General features: G+C 38.8%; 2 protein-coding genes and 1 long non-coding RNA gene across 10 annotated transcripts in view; 2 read left to right on the top strand and 1 right to left on the bottom strand.

Moving 5' to 3' along the window:
- wdr17 (WD repeat domain 17) overlaps positions 1-17,500 on the bottom strand; it is a 112,353-nt gene that overhangs the window by 5,909 nt on the left and 88,944 nt on the right. For 4 of the 7 annotated variants that reach the window (XM_083538600.1, XM_083538601.1, XM_083538596.1 and 1 more), the window contains exons 17-23: positions 12,996-13,151; positions 12,284-12,348; positions 11,004-11,136; positions 10,754-10,845; positions 9,592-9,691; positions 7,845-7,984; positions 1,780-1,800 (exon numbers count right to left, since the gene is read on the bottom strand). In XM_083538600.1, coding sequence (XP_083394726.1) covers positions 1,780-1,800; positions 7,845-7,984; positions 9,592-9,691; positions 10,754-10,845; positions 11,004-11,136; positions 12,284-12,348; positions 12,996-13,151 — 707 coding nt within the window. The remainder of the gene's footprint in view (positions 1-1,779; positions 1,801-7,844; positions 7,985-9,591; positions 9,692-10,753; positions 10,846-11,003; positions 11,137-12,283; positions 12,349-12,995; positions 13,152-17,500) is intronic. The other 3 variants (XM_083538602.1, XM_083538598.1, XM_083538599.1) reach the window with 1 other exon arrangement.
- Positions 1-17,500, top strand: part of LOC310724644 — a 190,345-nt gene that overhangs the window by 90,162 nt on the left and 82,683 nt on the right. The gene's annotated exons all lie outside the window — the stretch shown is intronic.
- The window catches only part of LOC310724613 (uncharacterized protein), a 3,383-nt gene continuing 1,350 nt past the window's right edge, over positions 15,468-17,500 (top strand). The window contains exon 1 of one of the 2 annotated variants that reach the window (XM_083538883.1): positions 15,468-15,620. The gene's annotated coding sequence lies outside the window, so the exon portion shown is untranslated. Of the gene's footprint in view, positions 15,625-17,500 lie in introns of both variants that reach the window. The other variant, XM_083538884.1, reaches the window with a different exon arrangement.

Here is a 17,500-nt window from a genome sequence, read left to right as displayed (position 1 = left end):
GAAAGTTTACCTATAATTTTCTATCCAATAAGATTTTAGCGTTACAGCACGTATTTCCGTCAGACAACCTGCAACCTGAGCACTGCGGGCTTTTTTTAAACATGTCAGATGGACTTTTCAAGAAAAGGTGGACATCGTGAAGAAAGCTCGAGCAAACAGTTGTTAAGCTTTTTTACAAACCATTTATTACTACATTACTACAAAAAATCCTACATTTTTTTGTAGACTTTGCATATAAACACACAATTTGCCTGAATTTTAAATGATATGCACAGAAAAAAATGCACATAAGTGCTGGGAAAATCCTGGGGTCATCTTTTAGATGATGTATGTGGCAGTGCAGTTGTGGCTACAGTGAAAGGAGACATGTTGAATTATGTTTGTTGAGTTTCTTGCTTTAGTGATGACATTCATTCTCACTGTGAGATTCCTGTCTGTGATCTTCTGTGATCTACTCTCTGTTCTACTAAAACTTTCTTTCGGCTTCTCCCGTTAGGGGTCGCCACAGCGGATCCTCCGCACGTTTGATTTGGCACATGTTTTACGCTGGATGCCCTTCCTAACGCAACCCTCCCCAATTTATCCGGGCTTGGGACCGGCACTGAGAGTGGCTGGGGATGGTTCCCTGACCGGGGATCAAACCCGGGTCGCAGCGGTGGGAGCGCTGCATCTTAACCACTAGACCACCAGGGGACCTTCTACTCTCTGTTCTACTGCGCTTCTCTATTATATTGATGGTTTCTACAGATGTGGTGTCATAATGTTTTAATAATAGTATTGAGAGGTGGATTGATTCAGGCAGGACACCACTGAAGGTCTTGGCGTGAAATCACTTGTGGTGTAACAGTAACCTCATCAAGCTTGGACAGATCAGCCTGAATATTTTCCTTCCACAGCACAACACTGAGTGTTTTATCTCTTACACATTTGACTAGAGAAGAGTTCTGAATTCAAGCGAGGATTATTTCACACTAAAGCAATCAAAAAGCAAATATACAACAACTCGCCTGAAATACTTTCCAAGTAACATTACATTTTTTTTATTATTTTCATTAAAAAGGCACAGTTTATTATGTTTCTTGGTCAGGTTTATTAAAAACTTTTTTTTTAATCTTCATTGTTTTTTATTTTATTTACATTAAACGTTTATACACTATATTGCCAAAAGTATTGGGTCACCTGACCTTTTCCTGCTGTATGTGGTTCTTCTCCAAACTGTTACCACATCTGGAGGCACTCAATTGTCTTTAGATGGCGCTATAATAACATTTTGCATTCACTTGAACTTGGAAACCCGAACCTGCTCCAGCATGGTGATACCCCTGTGCACAAAGTGAGCTCCTTGAAGATCTGGTTTAAATGCTTTGGAGAGGAAGATCTTGCTGCTATAGAGCTCTGATCTCATCCCTACTGAACACCTTTGGGATGAATGTGAACAATGACTGCACCCCAGGTCTCCTCACCTACATCAGTACCTGCCTTTCATAACACCCTTGTGTCTGATGAGCACAAATATCTATAAGTGCAATCTAAAATCTAGTGGAACATCTTCCCAGAAGAGTGGAGGGAATTAGAAGAGCAAATTGGGACTAAATGTGGAATGCAATGCTCAAAAATCACATACTGTACATATGACCAGGTGAGAGAAACCAATAAGGGATTTCCATAAACACCAAATGTAATGATATGAAAGTGATTTTGCATGCAGCAAAATAAAACCCCATACAAACAAACAAACAAACAAACAAAAAAACCCCAGAAATGCTTAAAAGTTGCTACCTGTTTCTGACGCATGGAAAGCTGGAGATAGATGGGGATGATAAAACAGAACAGATGAGCCACAACACTAATCACACTGCAGAATCTAATCAGTGATTCTCAAACCTTCTGCCTCCAGGGACGTGTTCCGTAAGTGCTTAATGGGCGGACCATCGATTTGACTGATTTGCTACCAAAAAGTGTACAATGTCTTTTATTATGTAATGCGAATGATTTATGCAGTGAAGGTTTTGTTTTCGCCTTTTTTTTTATATTTATTTATGTACAGTGAGGAAAATAAGTATTTGAACACCCTGCTATTTTGCAAGTTCTCCCACTTAGAAATAATGGCCACTGTGAGAGAAATAATCTAAAAAATAAAAAATCCAGAAATCACAATGTATGATTTTTAAACTATTTATTTGTATGATACAGCTGCAAATAAGTATTTAACCACCTGTCTATCAGCTAGAATTTTGACCCTCAAAGACCTGTTAGTCTGCCTTTAAAATGTTCACCTCCACTACGTTTATTATCCTAAATTAGATGCACCTGTTTGAGGTCGTTAGCTGCATAAAAACACCTGTCCACCCCATACAATCAGTAAGAATCCAACTACTAACATGGCCAAGACCAAAGAGCTGTCCAAAGACACTAGAGACAAAATTGTACACCTCCACAAGGCTGGAAAGGGCTACCGGGAAATTGCCAAGCAGCTTGGTGAAAAAAGGTCCACTGTTGGAGCAATCATTAGAAAAAGGAAGAAGCTAAACATGACTGTCAATCTCCCTCGGACTGGGGCTCCATGCAAGAACTCACCTCGTGGGGTCTCATTGATCCTAAGGAAGGTGAGAAATCAGCCCAGAACTACACAGGAGGAGCTGGTCAATGACCTGAAAAGAGCTGGGACCACCGTTTCCAAGGCTACTGTTGGTAATACACTAAGACGTCATGGTTTGAAATCATGCATGGCACGGAAGGTTCCCCTGCTTAAACCAGCACATGTCCAGGCACGTCTTAAGTTTGCCAATGACCATTTGGATGATCCAGAGGAGTCATGGGAGAAAGTCATGTAGTCAGATGAGACCAAAATAGAATTTTTATTTCATAATTCCACTAAACGTGTTTGGAGGAAGAAGAATGATGAGTACCATCCCAAGAACACCATCCCTACTGTGAAGCATGGGGGTGGTAGCATCATGCTTTGGGGGTGTTTTTCAGCACATGGGACAGGGCGACTGCACTGTATTAAGGAGAGGATGACCGGGGCCATGTATTGCGAGATTTTGGGGAACAACCTCCTTCCCACAGTTAGAGCATTGAAGATGGGTCGAGGCTGGGTCTTCCAACATGACAATGACCCGAAGCACACAGCCAGGATAACCAAGGAGTGGCTCTGTAAGAAGCATATCGTCACTCAGGATCCACCAAATTGAGACTGTGTCTGTCCCCCGAGCGAAACCAAAATATAGGAATTCTCAGAAAGTCTGTTTTAGTAACCTGATTAACATAAAATTAAATAGGACTGAACGCACAGCCAGCACCTCTGATCTAAAGATAGGATTGCTGAATATTAGATCTCTCACGTCTAAAGCGCTTAATGTAAACGAAATTATTACCAACCAGGAGTTTAAAATAATGTGTTTGACAGAAACATGGATTAAACCAAATGAATATTTAGCATTAAATGAAGCGAGTCCTCCTGGGTATAGTTACATACACCAACCCCGTCTAAATGGCGGAGGAGGCGGAGTTGCAGCTATTTATAATAATAATCTAAGCGTCACACAAAAGACTAAACACAAATGTAAAACATTTGAAGTTCTTTACACCAGCATAAAATATTCAGTGTCTGAAAGCAGGTCCAGTCAGACAATTCCACTAATTATTATTTATAGACCCCCAGGGCCCTACTCTGATTTTCTCATAGAATTTGCAGATTTCATCACAAATTTAGTTACTTATCTAGACAAAGCATTAATTGTTGGTGATTTTAACATTCATTTTGATAATCAGGAAGACTCCTTAAGAGCAGCTGTTGTGTCCATTCTAGATTCAGTTGGAATGAATCAGAATGTTATAGGACCCACTCATAGTGGTGGACACACTCTCGATTTGTTGTTAACATTTGGATTAAAAATAAAAAACGTAGTCATAGTTCCACAGTCTGAAGCTATTTCAGACCATTATCTCATCTCTTTTAAAATTTGCCTCAGTCATTGCATTACTACTTCACCACGTTATCGTGTTAAGCGTACTTTCACGTCAGCTACAGCAGCGCGTTTTATTAACAATCTTCCAGAAATTACGATATTAGATAGATCTCCGTCTGACCCTGCAGAGCTCGACTGGGCCACTGAACACCTAGACTCAACATTACGTTATACCCTAGATGAAGTAGCTCCCCTTAAGACCAAAATGATCAGGGAGAAAAAATTAGCACAGTGGTATAATGATCATACGCGCTAATGATTTCATGAACTTTTTTAATAATAAAATAAAAAACATCAGGCAAAAAATCCAGACGGTTAATATAAATCCAAATTATTTTACAAGTAACCCTGTAGACAGCAGTGTAATTATAACAGACAATCAATTACAAAGTTTTACTCCTATTCATGAGAATGACTTAATTTCATTAATTTCCTCATCAAAATCATCAACCTGCATTCTCGATCCCTTGCCTACAAGTTTCTTTAAACAGATCATTCCAGAGGTAATTGAACCTGTTTTAAAAATAATAAACTCTTCCATTAGCACTGGTTTTGGACCAAAATCCTTCAAACTGGCAGTTATCCACCCCCTAATTAAGAAACCTGACCTTGACCCATGTCAGCTGTCCAACTACAGACCAATATCAAATCTCCCCTTCATAGCCAAAATTTTAGAAAAGGTTGTAGCACAGCAGTTATGCTCACACCTACTTATGAATAATATTTTTGAAATGTATCAGTCAGGATTTCGGCCTCATCATAGCACAGAGACGGCGCTAGTTAAGGTGGTAAATGACCTGTTATTGGCCTCTGATCAGGGTTTTGTCTCCTTACTTGTTTTGCTCGACCTTAGTGCAGCTTTTGACACCATTGATCACACTATACTACTTGCTAGACTTGAGAACGTTGTTGGAATAAAGGGAACGGCTCTCTCTTGGCTCAGGTCTTATTTGACTGATCGCTATCAGTTTGTTGATGTTAATGGTGAGTTCTCCACACTCTCTGAGGTAAAGTTTGGTGTTCCTCAAGGATCTGTCTTAGGCCCTCTGCTTTTCTCTTTAAATTTGCTGCCTCTTGGAGAAATTATTCATAAACATGGTATTAGATTCCATTGCTATGCTGATGATACACAGCTATATATTTCAGCAAAGCCAGATGAGCGAGATCAGCTTAACAATGTTGAAAAATGTGTAAAGGACATTAGACAGTGGATGCTCGATAACTTTCTTCTGCTAAACTCAGATAAGACGGAAGTACTTTTACTAGGACCACATGCAGCTAGAAGCAAACTTTCAGATTACCTAACATCTCTGGATGGTGTTTCTGTTTCAGCGTGTACGGCTGTCAAAGACCTTGGTGTGATTATTGACTCGAGTCTTTCCTTTGAGGCTCACGTGAATAATATTACCAGGATCGCCTTCTTTCACCTTAGAAATATTGCTAAAATTAGAAATATGATGTCGTTACAGGATGCAGAAAAACTAGTTCATGCTTTTGTTACTTCTAGATTAGACTACTGTAACGCTTTACTGTCTGGGTGTGCGAGTAGGTGCAAAAATAAGCTTCAGTTAGTTCAGAATGCAGCAGCAAGAGTCCTCACTAGATCTAGGAAATATGACCACATCACCCCTGTATTAATCAGTCTACACTGGCTCCCAATCAAATCTCGCATTGATTATAAAATTCTACTACTGACATATAAAGCACTTAATGGTCTCGCACCACCGTATCTGAGTGAACTTCTGTACCAGTATGATCCTCCACGCCTACTTAGATCAAAAGGTGCTGGCTATCTGTTGGTTCCTCCAATAATGAAGATTACAGCAGGGGGCAGATCTTTCTCTTATAAAGCCCCACAGTTATGGAACAGCCTTCCAACCAGTGTTCAGGACTCAGACACAGTCTCAGTGTTCAAGTCGAGGTTGAAAACATATTTATTCAGTCAAGCCTTTAATCAGTAGATTTTTTCTAAGGTAAAGGCTCAGATCTGAAGGGAACATTGATATAGAGTGTTTGGTGAACTGGGATATTTGTACGCTGTCGTCCCCTCACATTCACGTGTTCACTCAGGTTTGTTGATGGTGGTGTGGTGGGCCGTCTCTTATCCCAGAGATCCCTCATGTCTGTGTTGCCGTCTGGTTCTCCCTTTTAGTTATGCTGCCATAGCGAGTCTTGCCGGAGTCCAAACTGCACAGTGACTTTAACTCATATGCAACAATAGGTACACTTAATAATCCATATCCTTCTCTTCCTGTCACCCTCTTCTCTCTCTCTCTCTCTCTCTCTCTCTCTCTCTCTCTCTCTCTCTCTCTCTTCTCTCTCTCTCTCTCTCTCTCTCTCTCTCTCTCTCTCTCTCTCTCTCTCTCTCTCTCTCTCTCTCTCTCGGTCGAGTTAAACATGCTCCTGAGGCTCCAGTGACCACTGTTCCTGCCCCTCTCCCCCCCGTGGATCTTCCCACTTCATCCAGGCCTGCCTGGATTAGACTGTAGTTGATGTCAACAGTCTCCTACACTGACTCAGAAATACACTTCGCTTTTGATCATCATCACTGCACCCCGCAACATTGTATACCCGCCACAAATGGACATTCGGTGTAACCCAGATGAGGATGGGTTCCCTCTTGAGTCTGGTTCCTCTCAAGGTTACTTCCTTATGCCATCTCGGGGAGTTTTTTCCTTGCCACAGTCACCAGTCGCCACCGGCTTGCTCATCAGGGACAAACTTACTCATAAAGAACATATTCATTTTTAATCACCGCATTATCTGTGTAAAGCTGCTTTGAGACAATGTTCATTGTTAAAAGCGCTATACAAATAAAAATGAATTGAATTGAATTGAATTGAATTGAATATCAAGGTTCTGGCGTGGCCTAGCCAGTCTCCAGACCTAAACCCAATAGAGAATCTTTGGAGGGAGCTCAAACTCCGTGTTTCTCAGCGACAGGCCAGAAACCTGACTGATCTAGAGAAGATCTGTGTGGAGGAGTGGGCCAAAATCCCTCCTGCAGTGTGTGCAAACCTGGTGAAAAACTACAGGAAACGTTTAACCTCTGTAATTGCAAACAAAGGCTCCTGTACCAAATATTAACATTGACTTTCTCAGGTGTTCAAATACTTATTTGCAGCTGTATCATACAAATAAATAGTTAAAAAATCATATATTGTGATTTTTGGATTTTTTTATGTCTCTCACAGTGGACATGCACCTACGATGACAATTTCAGACCCTCCATGATTTCTAAGTGGGAGAACTTGCAAAATAGCAGAGTGTTCAAATACTTATTTTCCTCACTGTATATATTAAATACAAATAGTCAAACTGAAATACGCGCTGCATTAATCGCGCATTAATTAAATTAGTGCCGTTTAATTAAATTTGCGTTAGCAAATCGTTCGTTTTCACATTTTTTTTACTAAGAAATTTATATAGAGAATTTTTTATCCCTATATTTCATACTTTATAGTTAGTACATAGTACTTTGTACCTGTTTTTATACTTTGATACTTTATTTATTTATTTTTTTTTATTATTTTTGTATTTATTTTATATTCTATTTCTAGTTACATGTCGTACTCTGTATAAATGTGTAGGTGACAAATAAAATGTGATTTAATTTGAATAGTATAAAACTGTTACATTTTTCAATAGAAATTTAAATTTAGAGTGTGAGGTTCCATCACTCTCCAGAACTCTGTCAGGTCCCTGGATGCTGCATTGAGAACCACTGCTTCAGAACTTCTAGAACAAATTTGTGTCACAAATTACACCATAAATGCCCCCTAAATCTTAAGTTTTTATTACACATCATTTAGATTTTTCTTAGATTCTTGTAAAGAGGTTCGTGTGTGTTGAATAAATGAGGAGAACGTTTACCATGTAGCTGTGGTCATGTATTTCCTGGCCAGAAGTTCCAAGACATAATGAGTAGCTTCTTGTGCTGATTCTTCCAGAACGGTCCCAACACACATCGCCAGCTCCAACTCATTGCCTCTTATCAGACTGGCCATAGCCAACTACACACACACATACACACACACACACACACACACACACACACACACACACACACACACACACACACACACACACAAAACAATAAATACATATATCCTATCATTTCTGCTGTACAGTCTGAGTCTATAACTCATTGATATTTATCATTAGCTGTATATAGAGTTGATTTAAGCGCATCAGAGACGAACTCAAAGTTGTGCATGGCCCAGGTGTGTATTCAGCAGCAGTGGATTTTACTCTGTTACTCAACTTTAGTATGTATTCTTTTAATGTTTTATGTTTTCTTGTCAGTATTTTCATGCTGGGACACTTTCCCTTCATCTATCTGAATAAGCAATATTTTCCTTTTTTCCAGGAAAAAACACCATTCCTCACTAAATTAAAGTGAAAACATACAGAGCATTAAATGAGAAGCTGTGGATGAGCACAATCATAACCCTATGGTTCTGCTGAGAGTGTGTGCTTCCTTTAAGGGTTCTCTCAATGTGTAGACAAATGCACCAAACTGCATCTAATATTTACACAGAGTTCTTATACATCACTACATTTCATGCTCACAAACAAAAGTAGGGAACTGTTTTACTCAAGTAGAAATGTGTAGAAATGGAATTTTACTTTTACTGCAGGAGTATTTACAGTTATGTACACACACACACACACACACATATATTTATATACATCCTGCTTCTAACGTGTCAATTTTGAGGACAGTCTTTACTTACTGCCTAATAAATATATCACACCCACTAACAGAAGCCATGATGAACAGATCATCAGTGTTCTTCACTTCACCACTCATAATGTTATAATGTCATAATGTTATGCCTGATATTTAATATATATATATATATATATATATATATATATATATATATATATATATATATATATATATATATATACACACACACACACACACACACACACACACACACACACACACACACACACACACACACACAATATATATATCCTTGTATAAATATTTATTATATATTTATTTGCTGTACATCTATCTATCTATCTATCTATCTATCTATCTATCTATCTGTCTGTCTGTCTGTCTGTCTGTCTGTCTGTCTGTCTGTCTGTCTGTCTGTCTGTCTGTCTGTCTGTCTGTATACATTAATAGCATTTGGACGACGCCTTTATCCACATCGACGTACAAGAGTGCTTTTAAAGTAAAAAAACAGACTAATGCTGGTTAGTTTTTTGGGAGAGAAAATAGTTGGAAAGTGAGTTTTTCTTTACGTGAAGTACTACATTTTAATGGGATTTTTTTCTTAGTCAAAGGAAAAAATTAAACAATTTCCTGCTTCAGATGATATTTAGATGTTTGCCTTCTGTTTAAAAGGTCATGAGTTTAAATCCTATCATATCCTAAAGCTGCTCTTGCTGGGCCCTTAAGCAAGGCCCTTACCCCTTTGCTGCTCAGTTGTATAAATAAGATAATTGTAAGTTGTTCTGGATGAAGGCGTCTTCCAAATGCCATAAATGTAACTTTGAATATGTGTACAGTACTGACAAACTTCTGGGATTTGAATGTGGTTCTATATTTGTAATTGTAATGAAAAGTCTCTAAACAGGGAGTAAATATAAATACTACCTCTGTGTTATCTACAGCCAGATGACAGCAGGCTGCCAGAACTGCACAACCCTCCTGAAAATACCATTCAGCAAGTTCCCAACACACCCCATGCAAAAGCCTAGAGAGAGAAAAACAAAGAATACTTAATTCGTCAAATTTTCAATTTAACTCAATCTTACCTGCAAAACTGCTTTACACAAATACATCGGCTGACAAAGGTTTCCGTCTGATGATGATTCAGAGGTGATGTGGTGAAAGATGATACTAGGAAGAAACCTTGACAGGAACCAGACTTAGAAGGAAACCCATATTATCTGGGTGACACTAATTCCGTGGGTACAGAATTTATTGAGTAGGGCTTTGCCATGATGTGGCATCCCTGGAGCAGGAAATGTTATTGGCTGAACATTGGGGTTTGAACCACCCTTCTGTCTTGACTTCTGTCAAGATCTTGGTCCACAAAGCAACTATCAGAAACATTTGAACCAACCACACACCGTATACAATGCTGTGAAAAAAATTATTTATTCTGGATATTTGTCTAACTCAAATGATTCAGACCATCAAGCAAATTTTAATATTAAACAAAGATAATTACAGTAAATGCAAAATGCAAATTTCATTTTATTGTCCAAACCTGCCTGGCCTTATGTAAAAAAAATATTTGCCCCCTAAACCTAATAACTGGTTGTGTGGTGGCAACAACATCGCTGTGGAGGAATTTTCTTCGCACTCGTCTTCACTTTTCCACAATGGAGGGTTTTCGAGTCTGAATGGCCTGTTTATGGTCATGCCGCAACATCTGGATCGGATTAAAGTCTGGACTTGCTGGTGTGTTTTGGATCGTTATCCTGCTGCATAACCCAAGTGTGCTCGAGCTAAAGGTTATGAACTGATGGCTGGAAATTCTTCTTGAGGATTTTCTGGTAGAGCACAGAATTCATGGGTTTATACGTCTTTTTGTTTCTCATCTTTTCTTGAAGTTTTGTTTCTATTTAAGTGATTTCTTAAATCAGCTCTGGCAGTAATCAGGTCTGGGTGTGGCGAGTAAAATTTAACTCAGCTTTCCAATAAACATGGTTCAACACAGTTAATTCATGATTTAGAAGGGGGGCAAATATTTTTCACAGCACTGTATTATAAAGTAGTTCATTAAAATAACCACTGTGTGTGTACTTGCCCGGTGTAGGTCTCAATGTTGTCGTTGTCTGTGGATGCTGAGTGGTTGATGGAGGAAATCGCGGGTCCGTGAATATTACCTTCACACGCTCCCTGATTACAACATACACACACATAGTTAGCACGATAAACTGGTAAGCAACAAAAAAGGTTTCCCAAACCGTTTATTGCAGTTATTATTATTATTGTGGTATATTTGCTAGATAATGATTTATGTTTGTTTTGTTATGGTCGTTTTCAATGAGACTCACCTGTGCCACAATCAGCGCCTCCTTTAACTGCCCTCTGGAGGTGAAGAAACTCACCAGCTTTTTGACGTCACCTGTAGCAATGCAGTATGGGATCACGTTATCATTGCCCTCCTGCATGAGCTGATCTGCTCTCCTACAGCATGGAAAGGGAAATATTCATGTGAAGGAACTTACAACAGAATAAACCGATCTCAGAAGATTACACTGGTAATTGAGATTGCTCCAGGAGTCATTTTATTTACACCATGTGCTCCAGGGGGCTGTATCATGGCTGACACTGCGCTCTGACCCCAGCTTTCCAACATCTCTAAAATATGCGGAATATAACAATCTTATCGTGGGATCAATAAAGTATTTTAAAACAAAAAATTACAAAAAGAATAAAATTAATTTTAAGGATTCTGGAACTGTAGTTTTGAGTTTCCACCACTAGAGGCAATATTTGCGTTTCCTAGTTTTTAGTTCCTGGTTTATTTATGCTTAACCCAACCAATGGCATCTTATGTGAATAAGGTTGTTGATTTTGCTATTGCTATAATTATTTTTTGTTTTTGTGCCTTAATAATCTTTTTTGTGGAAATTTCCTACCTAGTTGATTTTTTTTTAAATATTTTTATTGATTAATGTTTGGCTTATTTATTTGATAAACGTAAGAAATAAGCCTTTGTGTCTACTTTTCCTCCTTAGCCTTCATTTAAATTTTCACTAAACTCATCAAGACCAAGAGTTTGAGTTCTGGCCCTGTGCCCATGTGTAAATTTTAGAAGGCATGACCTTATATTCCTGTATTACTATAAAAGATAGCTAGACGCCATTGGCCCCGCCCTTTAAGAAAACGAAAATGAACACAGGTGTGTGACGTATCAATACGCTCGGCTCACCGAGGATTATCGTGTCTCGTGGTTTTGCATCATCATCCACCAGTTACATTTTATTTATGAAATGTTTCTTGTATCTTCATGTGTTAGTATAGAGGATAACTATAGCGTATTCAATTTCCAAATGCTACACACTGTATAACATGGCTTTCTGTGTAATTAGACTATAATTGTTAGTTTAATTAAAAAAATTAAATAAAGAAAAGACTGTGTTTTATTCTTCCACTTTTTTCTCCAGGGGTTAATACATTTCCTTTAGAATTTAACAGATTTTTATTTAAACAATGATTCAATAATACCCAAGCTCTAAAAATATTCTACTCTCATGTCTCATATGGGGTTCAAAATATTAGTTGGTCTTTCTGAATTTGATGGGAGTTAATTTGTGCTTGTGGTACACACCTTTGCATTAGTTTCTTCCAGTATTTCATGGAGACACCCGGAGCTACGGACAACGCCTTCTCCCACTGCACAAAAACAAGACATGCAAATGATTTTTAGATGCTTGAAGTCAAAAAGAGAGAAATGCATTTTAACCGTAACATAATATACACTTTATGGACAGAATTATTGCGGCACCTGATTTTTATTAGCCATATGTGGTTCTTCCTTAACAACTTTTGAGGCACACAATTGTATAGGACGTCTTTAGCATTACATTTTCCCTACATTTGAACTCGAAGAGCCAAATCTGTTACAGCATGACAATTCAAACGCAAACTCCATGAAGATCTGCTGAGTCGAGATTGAAAGTAAAGTTTTTTGCTGAAAAAGAGTCCGAGTCAGGCTGTGACCTGACAACATTTCGTAACTTCAGCTACATTTATGCTGTTAAAGATATTTATTTAAATAGACAAAATGATGGCTTTAGAGCTGGAGTGTACAATCTTTTTCACAAAGGGCCAGTGTTGGTGCAGGTTCTCATTCCAACCAATCAAGGACCTCACCTGATAGTCATTAAAAATGAAAATCATTGGATTTAAACAGAATGGTGTTGGACTTGCTCGGTTGGAATGGAAGCCTGCACCCACACCGGCCCATTGTGGAAAAGATTGGACACCCTGCTTTAGAGATTTCAAGCTGGATAAAGAGAATCTATGAAAGCAGAATTGACCTCTCCCAGCTCCACCATGAGTTCACAGTATCTCTGGATCTGTCCCAATCTCAGGTGGATTTCCGCTGCAGCCTTCAGTCTCTCCTCCTTACTGGGTGCTCCAATTCCTCCGCCAAACTTCGACATCTTCACTATGGTCAGCTCCTGGGCCTCCGACTGCAGGAGAAATAAGAACATAAAAACTATTAATAATAGATATTAATTAGATATTAATATAGGAAGGGTAACCAGCCTTTCTATGTACAGCCATATAAAGGTGACGCAGTACACAGTGACCGGGCATCAATCAATCAATCATTCAATCAACCAATCAGCCAACCAACCAATCAATCAATCAACCAATCAATCAATCAATAAAGCAATCAATAAGTAAATCAATCAATTACTCGATAAAGCAATCAATAAGTAAAGCAATCAATCAACCAATTAATCAATCAACCAATCAATCAATCAACCAACAGACCAAACAATTAATTGATCAATCAAATAATCAATTAATCAATCAACCAATCAATCAATAAACCAATAATAATCAAATCAATCAATCAATCAATCAAATAATCATTTAATTAATTGATCCATTAACTAATAAATCTACAAATTAATTAATCAATCAATCCATTAATCAATCAGCTAAGTTGTACCATCATGAGTTACACCATAACGGTATACATGGAGCAAGCAGGCTACTTAAGAAAGGTCATATTCAGGTAATGCATTCACAAAGAGTGAAAAAAAGAGGAAAAAGGGAGAAAAAGAGAGGCGATTGCTTAGCGGTGAAGGTGTTAGACTTGGCTCAGAAGTTCAAATCCCAGGCACACCAAGCTGCCATTCCTGGGCCCCTGAGCAAGGCCCCTAACCCCAAAACTGCTCAGTTGTATGAATGGGATAAATTTAAGTTGCTCTGGATAAGGGGTGTCTGGCAAATGCCATAAATGTAAACCAAAAGTGAATAATTTATGAAGAATAAATCTCAAATCCAAACACTTTCAAATTAACCACTAGAGACAAACACAACAAACACATTTAATAAGTGTACATAACACGTGTGTATATAATGTACCAGATTATGTAAAATAATCTATAATTTAGCACATCAAATTGAATCAGAATCTGTAGTGTTAAGGAGTGAAAAAAAAAGAAAGAAATAATACAAGGAAAAAGGTAAAAAAAAAAATAATTCACCATAGCAAAAAAATCCCATGACTTCTGCATGAACTATGATGTATCATTTTGGGGAAATAACAGGGAATGCCCCGGAGTAACCCTGGACTAGACATGCCTACTTTAGTAGCATTCAGTTTCTGTTTCCTGAGAAGCAAACAGCTGCTATGAGGAAAAATCCACATCTTCTGTCTACCTTCTGTCTGGGATTTTCTTTTTTATTAAAAAAAATATGGTGTATATAGTAAAGATATACTATAGTTCCAAAAGTATTGGGACACCTGGTCATAAGTACGGTATGTGATTTCTGAGCATTGCATTCCACATTTAGTCCCAATTTCCTCTTAGGATTCCCTCCACTCTTCTGGGAAGATGTTCCACTAGATTATGGCATGTATTTATGGATGTTTGTGTTCATCAACCACAAGGATGTTAGTAAAGTGAGGTACTGATGTAGGTGAGGAGATCTGGGGTGCAGTCAGCGTTCACATTCATCCCAAAGGTGTTCAGTAGGGATGAGATCAGCGCTGTGTAGCAGCAAGATCTTACTCTCCAAAGCATGTAAACAAGATCTTCATGGAGCTCACTTTGTGCACAGGGGAACAGGTTCTGGTTTCCAAGTTCAAGTGAATGCAAAATGTGATTAGAGAGCATCTAAGGAGAACCACATAAAGCAGGAATGGTCATACTTTTGAAAATATTGTGTATCTCTTTTTTTAATCTAAAGTGAACATTTGTGGAAGGAGCCTCAAAAACTTTGGAGGTTAAGATCCAAAATCTATGAGACAAAGTTTCTACTTTGTGTTTTTCTCTGCAACATGAGGAGCTCTGTTTTTTTTCTTCCCTTTCTCCAGGAAAAATAATCTTTTAGGGATTGACTGCCATAACATGAAGTTACTGGTTCATCATCAGTCAACATTATTAATTATAAGTAAAAACGATGATCACAGCATAAAATGATCACGTTTTCTTAATGTGCGTAATCATTTTCATTAAATAATCGAACAATGCTTTTCACTCGTTGAAAGTTTTCTTTTGCTCTTCTGAGATCACCTTCATACCTTCACGTGTCATATTTATTTTATTATGTGAAAAGGCTTCGCGCTCCGGCTGGACGCATCTTCCGCCAGCTGGCGACCCCTGGTGTAGTGTTCAAGTCAAGTCAAGTTTATTTCTATTGCGCTTTTCACAACAGACATTGTCTCAAAGCAGCTCTACAGAAATCAACAGTTAAGGTGAACGGTGTGCATTTATCCCTGATGAGCAGCCGTGGCGACTGTTGGCAGTGTTGGTGTAGTGTTTCTGTCTCTGAGCGACTACGCATTAGACTCCGCCCACTCTGTTAACTCCGCCCACTGTTAGGTCAGGTCGGTTCAGTTTCTGTTTCCTGACAAGTGAATATAAGCAGTGAAGAATCAGAAGAGCTAAAGAGAGGAAGCTTCAAAACCTGCCACCAAACCAGTATGTATGAACTTTTTTTTTTATCCTTTATATATCTAAAAGTACTATTGTTTGCCTCCAGACTTGTGGTAACAGTTTGGAAAAGAACCACATATAGCAGGAAAGGTCAGGTGACCCAATACTATTGGAACCATGGTGTATGTGTAGTGTAGTGTATATGACAGTGTGTATGTTCTCTTTCTCTCTCTCTCTCTCTCTCTCTCTCTCTCTCTCTCTCTCTCTCTCTCTCTCTCTCTCTCTCTATATATATATATATATATATATATACAGTGAGGAAAATAAGTATTTGAACACCCTGCTATTTTGCAAGTTCTCCCACTTAGAAATCATGGAGGGGTCTGAAATTGTCATCGTAGGTGCATGTCCACTGTGAGAGACATAATCTAAAAAAAAAATCCAGAAATCACAATATATGATTTTTAAACTATTTATTTGTATGATACAGCTGCAAATAAGTATTTGAACACCTGTCTGTCTGCTAGAATTCTGACCCTCAAAGACCTGTTAGTCTGCCTTTAAAATGTCCACCTCCACTACATTTATTATCCTAAATTAGATGCACCTGTTTGAGGTCGTTAGCTGCATAAAGACACCTGTCCACCCCATACAATCAGTAAGAATCCAACTACTAACATGGCCAAGACCAAAGAGCTGTCCAAAGACACTAGAGACAAAATTGTACACCTCCACAAGGCTGGAAAGGGCTACCGGGAAATTGCCAAGCAGCTTGGTGAAAAAAGGTCCACTGTTGGAGCAATCATTAAAAAATGGAAGAAGCTAAACATGACTGTCAATCTCCCTCGTACTGGGGCTCCATGCAAGATCTCACCTCGTGGGGTCTCAATGATCCTAAGGAAGGTATGAAATCAGCCCAGAACTACACGGGAGGAGCTGGTCAATGACCTGAAAAGAGCTGGGACCACCGTTTCCAAGGTTACTTTTGGTAATACACTAAGACGTCATGGTTTGAAATCATGCATGGCACGGAAGGTTCCCCTGCTTAAACCAGCACATGTCCAGGCACGTCTTAAGTTTGCCAATGACCATTTGGATGATCCAGAGGAGTCATGGGAGAAATTCATGTGGTCAGATGAGACCAAAATAGAACGTTTGGGTCATAATTCCACTAAATGTGTTTGGAGGAAGAAGAATGATGAGTACCATCCCAAGAACACCATCCCTACTGTGAAGCATGGGGGTGGTAGCATCATGCTTTGGAGGTGTTTTTCTGCACATGGGACAGGGCGACTGCACTGTATTAAGGAGAGGATGACCGGGACCATGTATTGCGAGATTTTGGGAAACAACCTCCTTCCCTCAGTTAGAGCTTTGAAGATGGGTCGAGGCTGGGTCTTCCAACATGACAATGACCCGAAGCACACAGCCAGGATAACCAAGGAGTGGCTCTGTAAGAAGCATATCAAGGTTCTGGCGTGGCCTAGCCAGTCTCCAGACCTAAACCCAATAAAGAATCTTTGGAGGGAGCTCAAACTCTGTGTTTCTCAGCGACAGGCCAGAAACCTGACTGATCTAGAGAAGATCTGTGTGGAGTAGTGGGCCAAAATTCCTCCTGCAGTGTGTGCAAACCTGGTGAAAAACTACAGGAAACGTTTGACCTCTGTAATTGCAAACAAAGGCTACTGTACCAAATATTAACATTGACTTTCTCAGGTGTTCAAATACTTATTTGCAGCTGTATCATACAAATAAATAGTTAAAAAATCATATATTGTAATTTCTGGATTTTTTTTTAAAGATAATGTCTCTCACAGTGGACATGCACCTACGATAACAATTTCAGACCCCTCCATGATTTCTAAGTGGGAGAACTTGCAAAATAGCAGGGTGTTCAAATACTTATTTTCCTCACTGTATATATA

This window comes from Silurus aristotelis (assembly GCF_946808225.1).
Source record: "Silurus aristotelis genome assembly, chromosome: 4".
Taxonomy (NCBI): domain Eukaryota; kingdom Metazoa; phylum Chordata; class Actinopteri; order Siluriformes; family Siluridae; genus Silurus; species Silurus aristotelis.
This window is presented reverse-complemented; position numbering and strand designations above follow the sequence as displayed.